At 48.8% G+C, this 16,759-nt stretch overlaps 1 protein-coding gene across 5 annotated transcripts in view; it reads left to right on the forward strand.

The window, feature by feature from the left end:
* Nucleotides 1-16,759, forward strand: part of ANKRD6 (ankyrin repeat domain 6) — a 190,383-nt gene that overhangs the window by 122,673 nt on the left and 50,951 nt on the right. For all 5 annotated transcript variants that reach the window (XM_056125346.1, XM_056125348.1, XM_056125349.1 and 2 more), the window contains exon 2: nt 1,202-1,451. In XM_056125346.1, the coding sequence (XP_055981321.1) occupies nt 1,332-1,451 (120 nt within the window). In that variant the 5' untranslated portion in view covers nt 1,202-1,331. The remainder of the gene's footprint in view (nt 1-1,201; nt 1,452-16,759) is intronic.

Below are 16,759 nucleotides of genomic sequence, written 5' to 3' on the forward strand. Positions count from 1 at the left end.
CACACTGCCAACCCAAGTTTGATCCCTGGCATCCTGCATGGTCTCTGAAGCCCTCCAGGAGTGAACCCTGAGCACAGAGCCAGGAGTAAGTCCTGAGCACTATTAGTTGTGATTTTTTTTTAATTTAAATTTAAATTTTTTTTTTGCTTTTTGGGTCACACCCGGTGGTGCACAGCAGTTACTCCTGGGCCTGCACTCAGGAATTACCATATGAGATGCTGGCAATAAAACCCGGGCCAGCCGCATGCAAGGCAAACGCCCTACCCACTGTGCTATTGCTCCAGCCCCAATTTTTAATTTTATTTATTTATTTTTTTAAATTTATTTTTAATGTGGCTTAGGGTCTGGAATGAAGAATGGTGTCCCTGTGGCTTACCTTTTCCTTCCATTGTGTATATTGAAGAAGTACCTTTGGAACACAGAGATGCTCACCTCTTTGCAGGAGCAGAGCCAACCCATAAATATTCCTTCTTCCTGCTGGAGACTGCTTCACCTTTGAAACAGTCACTGGAGCCTTGGGTTTGGTGCGAGAGTGCCCTCCACTCCCGGGAAGGATGACTCTTCAGAGTTCTGTTCCTTGGGTGGTGGGAAGAAGAGTTCCCGGAAGTTCTCTCCACCTCGTCCCCCGCAGCCCCTGCTGCACTGGGACTCTGAGCCGTTGATCTGGGCGGGTGAGCGGGGACGCCATCCTCTAGCCTCCCCAAGCACAGACACCCACTACACATCAGAGTTTGTAGCATCTGTGGCTCGAGGCATCCTGGGGTCCAGAGACAGCCCAAGCAAGGGCCCAGCCCTCCTCTTCCAGAATCAAGAGCTGCAGTAGAGGCTGGAGAAACACCACTCAGCAAGGTCTGAGCTGCACCCCCCTGGCTGGCTGGGAGATTCCAGGGAGCAGGGCTGAGACCTGGACACAGCAGGTCTGGAGTCCGGGCGATGTTTAGGGACCCGGCCTTCTGTGCAGACCGCCCAGCTCTGACTCCCCCTACCCCCCACCCGCATGTCTCCGAGGAGGGGAGAGGCAGGGGAGCGGGCACAGGTGGCTGCATTCCCCCTGCCAGTCTGGGGGCTCAGCTGCTCCGAGCATGTCTCTCTCTGTCTCTCCACAGGAGCAGCTGCAAGATGTCCTAATACAGCGGGGAGAGGTGTGGTCTGTCCAGTGTTTGGGGCAGCGCTGACTGCAGCTTTGTCTTGCATCCCTTAGGTCTGGAAGATGGCAGAGCCGTCGGGCCTCTTCCGATGACCCAGAGCAGCTGTCCAGCGGGTGCCGCGCTGGCCAGTGGCATCCTAAGCAGCTGGGACCGTCCGCTGCTTTCTCACAAACCTCCTAATTCATGAGCCAGCAGGATGAGGTCGCTGCGCTTTCAGAACGCCTTCTCATAGCTGCGTACAAAGGCCAAGCAGAGAATGTGGTTCAGCTCATCAACAAGGGCGCCAAGGTAGCGGTTACCAAGGTAACGAGAGAGGGGAAACGCTGGAGCTGTTCCCGGGAGGGGGAGAAAGGCTATCTCTTCTTCCTTGTCCACAAAAATGTTGTGCTCGGGTGGTAGCTTTCAAACAACAGTCTTCCTCTCCCGCTACAGTAATGGAGGTTTGGACAGAAGGAAGGAGGGTTAAAAATCCTTTCATGGGGGCCCGGAGAGGGGCCTGAAGAGATAATATCATGAGTAGGATGCTCACCCGGGTTCCATTCCCAGCATTCCATATGGTCCTCTGAACACGGCCAGAAGTAATTCCTGAGTGCAGATCCAGTTAACCCTGATCAACACAGGGTTAACAAAGCCAAACCAAAAAAGTCCTTTCATTTTGGGGCCAGGGAAATAGTTGAGTGGCTTGGGCACTTGCCTAGCACCCAGCTGACTGGGGTTTGATCCCCAGCATCTCCTATGGTTCCCCGAGCTGGCCCAGGAATGAGCCTCAAGATAAGGAGTAAGCCCTGAGCGTAGCCAGGTGTGGTCCAAAAAACAAAACAAAAAAAGCTTCCATTTCTATCTTTTAAATGGAGAAACTTGTTAATTAGCCCTTGGCAGTCAATAAAATTATAGTTTGATGTTTTCTCACCTACTTCTTTCACTGAATGGAACGGGGCAGGCAGGGGTGGGAGGAGGCACAAAACCCTAATGGCGGGGCTGGAGCGATAGTACAGTGGGAAGGGCATTTGTCTTGCACGCGGTCGACCCTGGTTTGATTCCCAGCATCCCATGTGGTCCTCTGAGCACAGCCAGGAGTAATTCCTGAGTGCAGAGCCAGGAGTAACCCCTGAGCATCGCCAGGTGTGACCCCAAAAGCAAAAATAAATAAATAAATAAATAAACCCAAATGGCCCAAGCACCTGCGTGTTGATCCCTGAGACACACCTGCTAGCGGGGGTGGACTAACTCAGGCATGAGGCAGCCGCCACACCCTGCTTGGCATCGTGCTCCTCTCTGTGGGCCACCGGGCTGACAGCTGAGCCGCACACCTGTGGGCCTGGGCTCTTCTGGGCCCATCTGAGAGCACTTTTGTCTGAGAGCATTGCTTACCCTCATTGGCAGATAACACACCGGTAGGTGAGAGAACATAGTGGCCAGACGCCAGTGCTGTGGACAAGGCACTAAAGAAAAGGCAGAGGGAGCAGGCTGGGCTGAGCCAGGCGGTAAGTTAAAGCCTGGCAGAGTGGCGCTGAGGCACTGGTGGTGAACACTTACGGAGCTCTCCCTGCACTTGGTCATCGTCGAGGTGTCCTTTCTCACCTCCATTTTGGAGACAAGGAAATTGAAGCCCAGTTTAGTAACTCACTCTGGGTTTTGTCGCTCTGGGTTTTGTCAAGTGGCATATCTGCATCCTCACAGTCTGCAGGGCCCAGCCCGAGAATTTTGTGGGGAAGAGGAGTGTCCTTGTGCGGTAACAGCTTTGAGACTCTGAATTGCTGACTTCCTGCAAGTAAGGTCAGCCAGCTCATATTTTCCTTCCTTCCTTCCTTCCTTCCTTCCTTCCTTCCTTCCTTCCTTCCTCCCTCCCTCCCTCCCTTCCTTCCTTCCTATCCGCCCTCCCTTTCTTCCTTCCTTCCTATCCCCCTCCCTTTCCTCCTTCCCTTTTTTTTTTTTTTGGCCAGTGGAGGGGAGGAGGGGAGTGGGGTTTGAGTCCAGGGGACCCTGAGGACTCTGTGCTCAGGGGACCATGTGATTCTGGAGATCAAAACTAGGTCTTCTGTATGCAAAGTTGTGCTGGGCCCATTGAACTCTCTCTCTCTCTCTCTCTCTCTCTCTCTCTCTCTCTCTCTCTCCTCTCTCTGTCTCTCTCTCTGTCTCTCTCTCCCCTCCCTCTCTTTCTCTCTCTAACTCTGGATTTCTGATTAAAATCTGTATGCTATTTGTTAATTTTAAAAATATTTTGATATTTGTTTGTTTTGGGGCCACACCCAGCAGTGCTCAGGGCTTACTCTGCACTTAGGGCTCATTCCTGGCAGACTCCGAGGACCACATGGGCTGCTGGGGACTGAATCCAGGTTGGTGCATGTATGGCAAATGCCGTACCCACTGTACAATCACTATGGGCCCTGATATTAATATCTACACTGTAAACGCACATAGTGTCATGTTTTTTACTGCTTGCCTCTTCTTTCTCCATAAGAAAGGACTTTCAGCTCTCTTGATGTATCCTTTTTGTATTTACATCTGTAAATGACATTATGATGTTGCTCAAACTTTTCATTTTTCATTTTTCCATTTAAGGCATTGATTGTTGGCTTAACTCTATGAAAACTGAGGGCTGAAGATCTAGCCTTTTCCTCTCCTTTTCTCACACATGCATTTCTACCGTCTTCACAAGTGTACAATCATAACTTAGGTGACATTGGCATTCAATCCTTACACTATTTATTTATTAATTTTTACTAGGCCTGAAGGACCACTCCCTCCACCTTTACTCCAGCAAGCTGGTTGTCATCCCTGGCCCTCTTACCTTATTTTAGCCCATTTATGACATTCATGAATATGCTGTGTAGTAAAACATATTATTATTATGTTTCCTTTTTTTGGTTTTATGTAATAAAAACATATTATTATTGTGTTTCCTTTTTTTGGTGATAATTGTGTGCTGTTGTTAATGATTGCCCTGAATTTGTTTGCTTGATTTTGTCTATCACTAGCCATCTTTCTTTCTTTCTTTCTATTTAAGTTCAATTATCTTTTTTTTTCACAGTTACAAAGTTGTTCATGATGGAGTTTCAGTTATACAAAGTTCCAATACCCAGCCCTTCACCAGTGTACATTTCCCATCACCAATGTCCCCAGGTTCCCTCCTGCCATCCTCCTGTGCCCTTTCCCCACTTTGTCCAGCCTGCCTCTATGGCAGGCAATTTTCCCTCCTTACCCCCGTCCCTCCCCCGCTTTCTCTGTTTCTGTCTCTCTAGTCATCTTACAAATACTTCCTGAGTTGTGCTAATTTTCTCTCTGAATGCTCGAATATGTTAGATCTTTCACCTGAGTCTCCTTGAAGAGACATCCCTGGTGCCCCTTCCCTTACTTCAGTCTGGACCACCCAACTGTGCTCAGGGGACCAGGCTGTGCCAGGCATTGAGCCAAGGGCCTCCGCCTTAAGCTCTCCCTGGTCCAGATGGTCTATATCTGTGCTAATCGAGTAGCTGCATGTGGCTCTTGAGTACTTGAAATGTGACAAGTGTGATTGATGAACTAAATTTTAAAATTGAAATTTAATTCATTAAATGTTATTTATGGCCATTGACCACTGTATTGGATGCCCAGCTTGAATGCCAGCCTAAGAAAGAGGACGTGGGAGTGAGCAATCTGTTTTAGGCATACAATTATTTGGAAATAATCTATTGCTCTCCACATTCTTTTTGTTATAGCACAGTTCTTGAGCAGATCCATAATTAGTGTGATTATGTAAATGCTCTTTATTGGTGAGCCAAGAATTGGACTATGATTACATTTCCATTTTTGTACAACTTGCTGTTTTTCTGAGGGTTGATAATTGCCTTGACTTTTCATTTGTTTATTTTTATTCCAAATTATAAATGTTTTATCTCCTCCACAAACCTCCAGTAAAACAGTTCTTAATATAATTTCCCATGATTGCCCCACACCTGTCACATATTTATTCTTTTCCTGGAGATATCCCTTCTTGAGCCACCCTTTTTTGTTTGTTTGTTTCAGTTGGGATTGAAGTGGGCAATATCTAACAAAAACAGATCCCTAGACTCTGGGCAGAACTGATGTTGCCCACATGAGAGAGGAAGGGAAAAGTTCTGTAGACTTGATGCTGGGAGGAATATTAGCAGTTTGGTGGTGGATATGATATGGCAACATTGTACCCTTAAGACATATTTGTACTGTAGGGCTGGAGAGACAGTACAGCTGGAAGGATGCTTGCGGGGCAGACCCAATTTCAGTTCCCAGCATCCTATATGGTCCCCTGTCAAGAGTGATTTTTGAATACAGAGCCAGGAATAACCTCTGAGCATCTTATGTTCTAGTAAATCAGCGTTATCTCAGTATTTTTTTTAGCAGCACAAATTGGGACACCAGAAGTAAACCTATACACATATGGGTTACTTGGTTCTTTTTTTTTTTTTGAAGGGGGGTCACACCCAGCGATGCACAGGGTTACTTCTGGCTCATGCACTCAGGAATTACTCCTGGAGGTGCTTGGGGAACCATATGGGATGTTGGGAATGGAACCTGGGACAGCCGCTTGCAAGGCAAATGCCCTACCCGCTGTGCTATCGCTCCAGCCTCGTCACTTGGTTTTTGACAAAACAGTGCAGCAAGTAAAGAACAGACTTTGAAACCAAGGTAACTGGAACAGTTGAACATCCATTTAGCAAATAAATGGACCAGAATTGTTACCTTGTACCTCAAATCAATATCAATTCAATATAGTTTGGGGCTCTAAATGTCCGAATGGAAGCTATAAAGATTCTAAAAGGAAACGAGATCAAATCTTTGTGATTTTTTTTTTTTTTGGTGATGGTAAATTTTTTAACTTGGCTCGGCCACAATCTCCAGGTATGTATTTAGAAGGCATATTTTAGATGAGACCAGCATTTAAATCCATCAACTTTGCATTAGGGAAATTATAGTCTACAATATGGATGAGACCTTCCTTAGAGGAACAGAAGTCACCTCAGGTGAGGAAAAGAGATTTCTGCCAGCTAGACTGGCTTTGAGCTTGGAAACAGCCCGAATACTCGGGAACAGATGATTGGGTAAAGAAATTGTGGGATATCGACACGATGGAGAACCACTCAGCTATATCATGATCACGATCATCCTGTTGTTCGTCGATTGCCTCGAGCAGGCCCCAGTAACATCTCCTTTGTCCTAGCCCTGAGATTTTTTAAAAAGTGCCATATTCAAGGCTCTTTCAGGGTTAGGAGAATGAGATCCATCATTGTTACTGGTATTTGGCATATTGGATACGCCACAGGGAGTTTACCAGACTCTGCCATGTGGGCAGGTTACATTCGGTAGCCTGCCAGTTTGTCCAAAGTAGGAATGAGATAATAAGAACCAGCCACCACCATGCTGAGACCACTCTCCACACGCATGAAGGTACCAGCAGAGAAACAAAGGCATGCGGGTCTCGGGGCTGAGATCTTCAAGCCTGCTTGGATCGGGGCTGAGCATCCTCCACCCAGATCCTCCACCTTCCAGTAAGCAGGGGTCACACCCACCAACTGGCCCCCTGGCGCCGTGTAATCCCATCAACGGCCGAGACCCAGAGACTATAAAACCCAGCTCGCAGAAGAGAACAGCGCAGAGTCTCCTGCCCCCCGCGCCTGGCTGTCCTCACCGGGGCCCTTTGGACGAGGGTGGGTTGAGTTTCTCTCCCCGCCCCAAGCAGAGCTCCGTCAGCCAAAGACCTCCAGAACCAGCCACCACCATGCTGGGACCACTCAGCTATAAAAACAAGCAAAATTGTTCAATGTGCTGCTCTGTGGATGGAACTGGAGGGTCCATGCTGAGTGGAGTCTGAGGAGAAGAACAGATACAAAACCATCTCTCACGCAGATGGCCCTAAGTAAGAGACCTGGAGAGTTGGTCCACAAAAGTTTGTCCACAACTTCCCTTACCCGGGAGGGAAGCAGTGGTATTCACCCTCTTCTGAGGGAATCCCCCAAGAGAGTGATCCTCTGGACATTGGTAGAGTGCAGCTGGCTCCCTGGGAATGGGTGTGGTATTGCAATGATGAATGCATGAAAATACCAGTAATAGTATTCTAAATCCTGCTACCTCGGTGAAACTGGTAGGTCCCTGGATGTTGGAGCCACAGTTCCCCAAGTAGGGCATTGACCTTGCACACGTCTGACCTGGGTTCGATCCCTGGTGCCCCATACAGTCCCCTAAACCCATCAGGAGTGATACCTGAGCACGGAGCCAGGAGTAAGCTCTGAGCACCAGCAGGTGTGGCTCTCCTCAAAAACCAAAATGGTAGTGGCCTCCTTTCCCTTTGGCCGCACACTGCTGGCCTATCCTGAAAATTCGAACTGACAAGCTCCACCATTGGCCCTAGCCAGTTCCTCAAAGTAAGCTACCACGAGCACCACCGGCTGAATTGAGAAACAAATTGGGAATGCTGTTTGTCAATTAAAATGGACAGACAGACTAGTGGGGTGAGGAGAGAGCTCAAAGCCTGGAGCTTCTTTGCGCGAGGCTCCTGCTTCAGGCCCTGAGCATCGCCAGTTTCTTATTCGGCCCAATCACTGAGCGTTTGATCCAGTCGGTCATGTCTCTGCCAGTGGCCCCGTAGGCCTCCTGAGCTTTGCTTGGGAAGCCCCCACAACATTAGAAAACATTTAAAGGACAGGTATCTGGTTTTTTTTTTGGTAGGGGGAGGGTTGAGAGGGTTTTTTGGGTCACATCTGGCGATGCTCAGGATTACTTCTGGCTCTGAACTCAGGAATTACTCCTGGTTGGTGCACAGGAGATCTTATGGGATGCTGGGAATTGTACTTGGGTCAGCTGCATGTAAGGCAAATGCCCTACACACGATACTATCGCTCCGGCCCCAGGAACAGGTATCCAATTCAGGGAAACAGCCTGAAGTAATCTCAAAAGTACTAAGCATTTGAAGCCAGAAACAAACGACCAAATGGAACATGACGTTTCTGCAAGAGAAACTGTAGGAATAGGGGTGGAGAGAGAGAGCGTAGAGGATGAGCACACGCTCAGCATGCAGAAGCCCAGATTCCATCTCTCACATTGAAGGGTGCCCTGAGCATCTCTAGGAGTGACCCTGACCCCAAGCACAGAACTGGGAGTAACCTCTGAGCACTGCCGATCCCTGAGCACAGAATCCTGAGTACCATCAGGTGTGGTCCCAAAACAAACAAACAAAAAAGAGCAAAATAAACTATAAAACTCATAAACATTAACACCAGTTTGTAAGCCACTTTAACCTCAATAATAACTTTTTTAGCTAGGTGATATCTTCCTCGACAAATGCAGTAAGAACAGGCTTTGCAAAAAAGTGAACTTGCTACTGTTCCTGCCTGGACTTGTTGCTCTTGACTCTGTTTTCTTTCTTTCTTTTTATTTATTTATTTATTTATTTTGGTGAGGGGAAGACAAAACTTCTGGAATGGGGAGGGAGAAGGTGGAGCATAGGAGTTGGTCTACGAAGCCTGCTTCCCAGGGAAACAGGAGCAGTGGAAACCAAAGATCTTTTCTTCTTTGCTATTGCTCTGTGTTTCATGCTACAGCTGTGAGTTACTATTAGAATTTCTCGAGTGCGGAGGTTTGAACTTGTGTTTGCCAGTCCGGAGGCACAGAGTCCTTTCTTGACAGCTGCTTGTCCCCCTCAATCCCTCTTCCCAAAGTGGGTGATGGTAGGAGAAACACACACTTCACTGTTAGGAAAGTAAAGTGACAGTGTTCGCTTGAGAAAATGTGTTATGGCCCGAGAGGAAGAATACAGGAGATCAAACCTTGCCTTGCAGGCTGCTGCTTCTGCCAGCCCTGGCTTCTTCCCCTGCCCTGCAGATGGTCTCCTGAACCCTGTCAGTGGCTAGTGCTCACCACAAAGCCAGGAGTAGCTAGCAAGCACCAAGGACTGTGGCCTAACTGCTCTCCTCCATGAGAGTATATATTATAGGGAGCATGCTTCTTCCAGAAAACTCCACTCCAACCTTTGTTTACAAAGGCATGCACATTTTGTTTGTTTAATGCTTTGTCTAGTTCAGACGTTGGCTTTTTTTTTTTTTTGCTTTTTGGGTCACACTCGGCTTGGTTCTTTTTTTTGCTTTTTGGGTTAGTGTGGGCTCTACACTTAGGAATCACTCCTCGTGGTGCTCGGGGAACCATATGGGATGCCAGGGATCGAACTTGGTCGACCATGTGCAAGGCAAACGCCCAACCCGCTGTACTATTGCTCCGGCCCCACTGCCCTGGTTCTAAGGCAGAGAGTACCCCTGCCCCTCCCCACTACTGTGCTTCCCGCCTGGAAGGCCTTTGTGGCCATGTCTTTGCATTTTACCCCCGAGATCTTTCATGCCTGTGTGTGTGAGAACGGAAGCATGCACTTTTTGTTCCCACAAAGTCCTATATTTTTGGAGGACTCCGATGCAGGGCACATCCTTCTCACCTTCGCTCAGAGAAATAGGACCGACTTAATCCTCGTGCCAGACCTCATGATCGTGCCCATCTTCTGCCCTTCCAAAGCGGGCAGCAGAAACTCACCCAGCCCTTGAGGCTCACGTCTGAGGCGCTGCCGTCCCCGTGGAACCACAGGGATCTGAGCCTGTGGGTGCCTGAAGCTGTGTGTCAGCGAGAGCAGAATTGCCCTCGTAGGGGCTGGTGTACACCACCCAGGGGAGGGCCAAGGGCACACAGGCTCACCTGAGCTCCTGCTGGCTGGAAAGTCTCTGCGTCTCACTCCCTAGGAATGCCCAGGGTTCCTGTGAGCCAGGAAGCTGCACCCTGAGCAAGCCAGCAAGCCCTGTGCAGGCTCCTGCAGCCCCTAATGTGAAGGTGAACCCTTCCAGGTCCCCCCAGCCAGCAAGTCTGCTTTGCGTTCCTCCCGCAGCTCACAGTTCAGGCATCCCCCTGTGGGAAGAAAACCTCGCCCAGGAAAACAGGGGCTTTTTTGGGGGGCAGGGGTAGTTTATCAGCAGAAACCATCAGAGGAATCTGACAGGCGTTGGGGCTTCTGAGCGGGAAGCCTTTCATCTACCTGGTCGGTGAGTGAGGGACCCAGCAAAACGTTACAGGTGGTTCCCAGGGGGAATGTAAAGAATGACAGGAATGGAGTCCACTAGGAAAGCAGAAACAAATGTGCTGTGTGTGTTGGCTGTAAAACTGGCCAGTGTTCCCCGAGTTGCTGCTGCTGGACATAATTTATCGGCTTTCCCCTCGCTGTCCCATCATGTGCAGAGTTGCAGGATGATGCAAAGACAAAGGCAATGAAGGGAACCTGGAGTTTCACTCTGCAGGGCGGTACCCTAATTTGGTTTCTCTCTTGCTTTCTCTCTGTCTCTCTGTCTTTGTCTCTCTTGGTCTCTCTCTCCCCTTCCCTTCCTCTCTCCCTCTTCTCTCCTCTCTCATTCTCTCTCTCCCCTCTCTCCTCTATCTCCTCTCCTCTTTATCCCCTTTCTTTCAGTGTTTCTCTTCCCCCTCCTTGCCTCTCTCCTCTCCTCTCTCTCCCCTCTCCTTTCCTCTCTCTTTCCTGTCTCTTTCTCCTCTCCCTCCCTCTCTTTTTCTATTAGTTTTTAAAATTTTCTTTTACATATTGTTGTTGTTTTGGGGTCTGAGGCCACACCCCTTGGTGCTCAGGGGCTATTCCTGACTGTTTTCGGGACTGCCTGCCTATGGTGCTCAGAGGACCCTCTGTGGGGCTGAGGGCTTGAACAGGGCTTGAACACATGCAAGGCAAGTGACCCCTGTACTATCTATCTCACCTTAAACATTTTTCACTTCTCTCAAATAATGGTACTCGATACCTACCATATTACGTACATACGAATTTCTCCTTTCTCCCATGTGCTAAGTGACAGTGCCATTACTCTCATTCACGGTGTCATGAAGCCACCATCACCGGCCATGGCCAGAGTTCATCTTTGTATCAGGAACACTGGGCCCTTCCGTCCGGCCTCTATTCGAATCACTTTATGTTTCCATGAATTTGTTACCCGTTTAAACATTCTTTCCATTTTTTCCTTTACCAAGCATTAAGATAATAGATCACAGCTAGCATCCTGTGAACCAGGTTAGCTTTTTAGCTACCCTGTGCCTTGTTTTCTGACTGTAAAATGGCATGGCATGTCAGGGCTTTGCTGTGAGGGTTCTACTCGACCAAGCCCTTATCCAGGCAGAGAGCTTGTTGGCGTGTGGAAAGAGTGAATCACAGGACTAGGGGTGTGGCTCAGCTCTACAGCACATGTCTTGCATGTGTGAGGCCCTGGGTTCAATCCCTAGCACTGCAAAAAGAAAATAATAAAAGTGGGGACAGGCTAGAGAGATGGTACAAGAATGAAGGCACATACCTTGCATGCAGCCATAGCAGACGACCCTAGTTTGATACCTGGCACCACATATGGTCCCCGGAGCACTGCCGGGATCACGCTTGAGTACAGAGTCAGAAAAAGCTCCCGAGTATCACCAGTTAAGACCTGCTTCTTCCCCTACCCACTCCCTCCCCCAGGAGAGGAGGGGAAAATGCCCAATGGATGATGTCGTTATAGCACTTGAGTCCACTGTCCTCAGAGGTGCAGAAGTCACTTTGGGTCAGTGTTTCTCAGTATGGTTTCATGTGCCATCACTTGGAGAGTCTTAAGGGTACTGATGCAGGGGCTATAGCAATAGTATAGTGGGTAGGGCGTTTGCCTTGTATGAGGCTGACCCGTGTTTGATTCCCAGCATCCCATATGATCCCTCCAAACACCACCAGGAGTAGTCCAGGAGTAATTCCTGAGTGCATAATTCAGGAGTAACCCCTGTGCATCGCCGGGTGTGACCCAAAAAACAAAAAACTGATGCATTCCACTGCGTTATATTTTTGAGGCTCTGGGTTTGATCCCCAGCATTGCAAAAATAATAAAGAATAGTTGCCACAACGTAAAATGGCAGAAGAAAGAAAAGAACACCGTTGTGCAAGTTCCCACACCAGTGGTGCTTCCACAGAGTGGCTCGGACTGGGCTGTTTCTCAGAGGTCTAGGCCCTCCTGATGAGCAGCCAGGCGGTCCCCAAAGTCCCTGAGCCTTGTGTGGTTACAGGATGACATTCTCTCTTGAGCCTTGGGTTCAGAGGTCAGATGTCTGCAAGTTTTGGGATCTGTGCAGAACACTGGGAAGTACTGATACTGAAAGCACCATGGCTCCCACTGGGAGCAAATGTTCCAGCATGAAGGAGCACACGTCTCCGGGATGGAAAGGCCGAGGCTGCACAATGGCTGTGTGGTTCGCCCAGGACACCACATGTGGAAGAGAGCAGCTTGATGAATACAGTCAGTGTTAGCTTAGAGAGAGTGCTGATGAGGCAGACAGCACAGGCACTGTTTCTTGGCAAGGCAGGGGGCTGGCCGAGAGGCCCTCCCCCACCCTACGCAGAGCTGCGCTTCCCAGGAGGGAGTCACATCTCTCAGAAGGACAGGGACAATGGTGGGACTGCTGAGGTGCATCAGACACGCCAGCATGAGAAAAACCTCAAACCTGAGGGATAGACCCTGAACACTGACCCTGAAACAGAATTCAGTGGTGGGGGGCGTGGTGGGAGGGGAGGCGGTATTTTCTTTTTTTTAAATTACCGTGAGATACAGTTACAAAGCTTTCAGGTTTTAGTTTCAGTCATACAATGACCGAACACCCATCCCTCCACCAGTGCCCATTTCCCACCACCCATGTCCCCAGTATCCCTCCTGCCACCCCCACCCAACCCACCCCCTGCCTCTATGGCAGGCACTTTCCTTCTTACTCTCTCTCTCTACTTTTGGGCATTATGGTTTGCAATACATACAGATAACTGAGAGGCCATCATGTTTGGTCCTTAGTCTACTTTCAGCACGCATCTCCTGTCCTGAGCAATCCCTCCAACCATCATTGACTTAGTGGTCCCTGCTCCATCCCAACTGCCTTCTCCCCTAGCACATGGTGCAGGCTTTCAACCATGGAGCAATCCTCCTGGCCCTTGTCTTGAAACAGCTGTTGAGGCTGTTGGAACACCTGGGTCGACAAGTAGCCTCAAGTCTCTTCGTTACTCCCCCACTTCTACTCTCTGCTTCCAGGGAATTCTGGGCAGCATGACCTTGCTCCTCAAGGCCTCTTCCCAGGCCTGTCTTCCCTCGTTTGTACTGGGCTTCAGGGCGTGCAGGCAGGCCCTGTGTCCCCTCCCTCTCTCCAGCCCTGAACAGGCCTGGTGGGCAAGAGGTCTGTCTAGTACCTGGGCCTTCAGTCAGCAAATCCTCCACCACTGCCTTCCCCCCGCCTCCCCCCCACCCCCGCCCCCCGGTCTGTGACGCTTGTCTTCTGTAACCTCAGCAATTTGGACATAAAATTGAAGCTTCTAACTAGACAGGGGTGCATTTTTATGACACTGATTAAAGTGCAGGGGGAAAACCCCTAAACCCATCCATTTGCACAGGTCTTAACGTCCCTAGAGGAGACATTATGATATCCTGGCACCACTGGGTGTCGGCATTTAGATCCCTACACACGTGCATCAGAGGGCGGCTGGTTTCAAAGCGTTGTCAGGCTTTCAGCATGTCCCCATCCTCCTTCCTGGGCATGCTGACAAATGACAGAACCTCAAAGCAGAGGAATTGTAGGCTGCTAGCCTGGGGCTAGGGGTGAACTCGGAGCCCCCTCATGTTCCCTCTCTTCTCCTCATTTCTTTCTCCTAGGCTATAATGACTCAGGTTTGTTTTCTGATGAGAATTGGGGTGCGGCTGGGCAGCTATGCCCGGTCTTCATTTAGCCCATGTTTCCATCAAAACCAGCTGTGTGTAAAATATCACGTGCCCTGTGCAAGGGGAATTTAGCTTAAGGATCAGCCAGTGTCGTTCCATCAATAGTTGGCAGCAAGCTTGGGCTGCTATAGCACAACCAGTGCTTGTTGCTTTTTTCTCTCTTTTTCTTTTGGTTTTCGAGCCATACTCAGTAATGCTCAGGAGCTACTCATGGCTCTGTGCTCAGAACTGACCCCTGCTGGGGCTAGGTCAGGAGACAATATAGGGTATCAAGGATCAAGCCAGGGTCAGCTGCATGCAAGCCAAGCGTCTTATCTCCTGGACTATCTTTCCGGCCCCATCAATGTTTATTTCTTACAGTTCTAGAAACTCCACCACTCCACCATACCTGATCTGGGGAGAGAAGAGAGTCCAGAGTGCATGTGCTGAGAGAGAAAGACATACAGAGAGAGAGAGAGAGAGAGAGAGAGAGAGAAATAGAGAGAGAGAGAGAGAGAGAGAGAGAGCGCTCAGGACTTCCTTTTACCTGCTGCCAAATCCCACCCCCAGCTGTCCCATTCCACATTCTGATTGGTCACCTTTTCCATGGGAAGAGATTATTTAACGTGACCTGGCGCTCTACACTTCAGCTCCCGCTGTATCCTAAGGACTGAGTTTGTCACAGGGCCCCACTCTCAGGTTAGGGTCCCCTCCAACCCTCAGTCTGGCTCCCAATGCTATTGTGTGGGGCGGAAAAGTTTCAACATATGAATTGTGGGGAGAAGCACAAACAAATTTAGTCTCTGGATGAGTTGATCAAGAGAAATTACTTAATTATTCAACAGATGAATTAATGGCATAATAACTCAACAGAGCCAGAGTGATAGTGAGTAAGGCACTTGCCTTCCTGTAGCCAGCCCCAGTTTGATATCGGCACTGCATAGGGTCTCCTGAGCACCACCACGAATGAGCCCTGAGCACAGAACCAGGAGTAAACCCTAAACACAGCTGGGTGCAGCCCAATCATAACCGCCTTCAAATAAATAAATAAATAAATAAATAAATCCTCCACCCATGGAACAGGTAGCCAATCAGAATGTAGAATGAGATAGGTGGGGGTGGAATTTGGCAGCAGATTAAAAAATAAAAAGGCCCTCCCATTGTTCATCGATTTGCTCGAGCGGGCCCAGTAGCGTCTCCATTGGAGACTTTGTTGTTACTGTGTCTGGCATATCGAATACATCACGGGTGGCTTGCCAGGCTCTGCCGTGTGGGCGAGATACTTTCGGTAGCTTGCCAGGCTCTCCGAGAGGGGCGGAGGAATCGAACTCGGGTCGGCCATGTTGGCTGCGTGCAAGGCAAACGCCCTACCGCTGTGCTATCGCTCCAGATTTGGGGGAAAAAAAAAAAAAACTCAACAAGGGGTTAGAGAAAGACTAAGAGGTTAAGGCTGACTCTGTCTGGTCCCCCAGCACAGCCCGGGATCACTCCTGAGCATAGAGCCAGGAATATCCTAAGCACCTTCAGAAGTGAGCTCCCACCCCACTTGCCCCCCACTCAAAAGAACAAACAAAAAACCGTTCAACAAATGAGGGTTTGAGGTGGATTTTCTCAGCATACTAAGGAGCATTAAAACAAAACAAAAAACTAGGGGCTCCTGCTAAAGAAGACCCCTCCCATAATCTAGGAGCTTTTCTGTCTTCTTTTCCCTTCCTTTCCCTTCTCATAAATTACATCTTCTCTGAATTTGGCCATTGGATCGCAGATCCCATTTTGACTGCTTGGGAACAGGAATCTGAATGACTGCACCCGCTGTAACACAACACAATCCAGCAGGTCATTAACATGAAGTCTCTGGGCCGTGGCACCATCAGGCAAAGAGGCAGCAGCTTTCTGCAGCAACTGAACCCAAGAAAACCAACCTGTGCCAGGAGGGCACTTGCTATAATTAAGATCTTTTCATTTGGGCAATAAAAGTGATGGGATTCATCCTATTTTACTCCTTTATTTTTTTTGCTTGTTTGTTTGGGGGCTACAACCAGCTGTGCTCAGGGTTTCTTCCTGACTCTGAGCTCAGGGATCACTCCTGGTGGGGTTCAGGGAACCATCTGGAGTTTCAGGGATTGAACCTGGGTAGGCCGGATACAAGGCAAGTGCCCCACCCGTTGGACTATCACTTCAGCCCCTTATCACATTTTACTCTTGTGTTCTGATTTCAAAGACCTCAGTGCTCAATGCTGAGCTGCGAGAGTTTTCCCCAGTCTAGGTTTTTCTTTTCTTTTTAAATATTTTAATTTTTTTTGCTTTTTGGGTAACACTCGGCGATGCTCAGAAATTACTCCCGGCTCTGCACTCAGGAATTGCTCTGACAGTGCTCAGGGGACCATATGAGATACTGGGGATTGAACCAAATGCCCTACCCGTTGTACTGTCATTCCGGGCCCACAAGTCTATGTTTTACCTACCTCCTCCAGTGCTCATTTGGCTCTTTGCTTTAATGAATTTGTGTCTTTACAGTAATAAATAAATGTAAAACTCCAACTTAAAAAAAAAACACCAAACCTATAGATTTACAGCTAAGATTGTACTTAATGGTAAAACACTGAGCACTTTCCTTTGAGAAAATTTATTTCCAGAGTGGGTGATATCACCCCTGCCTGGGGTTGGGGGTGGGTGAGGCTACAGTGGCCTCTGGACAAGTGGGAGATACTTTCTCATTGTTTAAGGAAGATAGATTTCCAGGCAGGTGCTGAGTGATTTTTTTTTTCTGAAAAGGGGACTGTAGTCCAAATAAATTTGGGAATCTCTGCTTAAGATAAGCAGCAAGGCAAGAGGTTCTTTATTGTCATTAGACTATAGAATTGAGCTTACCTGGGGAGGAGG

The sequence above is a fragment of the Sorex fumeus genome, unplaced genomic scaffold (genome assembly GCF_029834395.1).
Source record: "Sorex fumeus unplaced genomic scaffold, SorFum_2.1 ptg000054l, whole genome shotgun sequence".
Classification (NCBI taxonomy): domain Eukaryota; kingdom Metazoa; phylum Chordata; class Mammalia; order Eulipotyphla; family Soricidae; genus Sorex; species Sorex fumeus.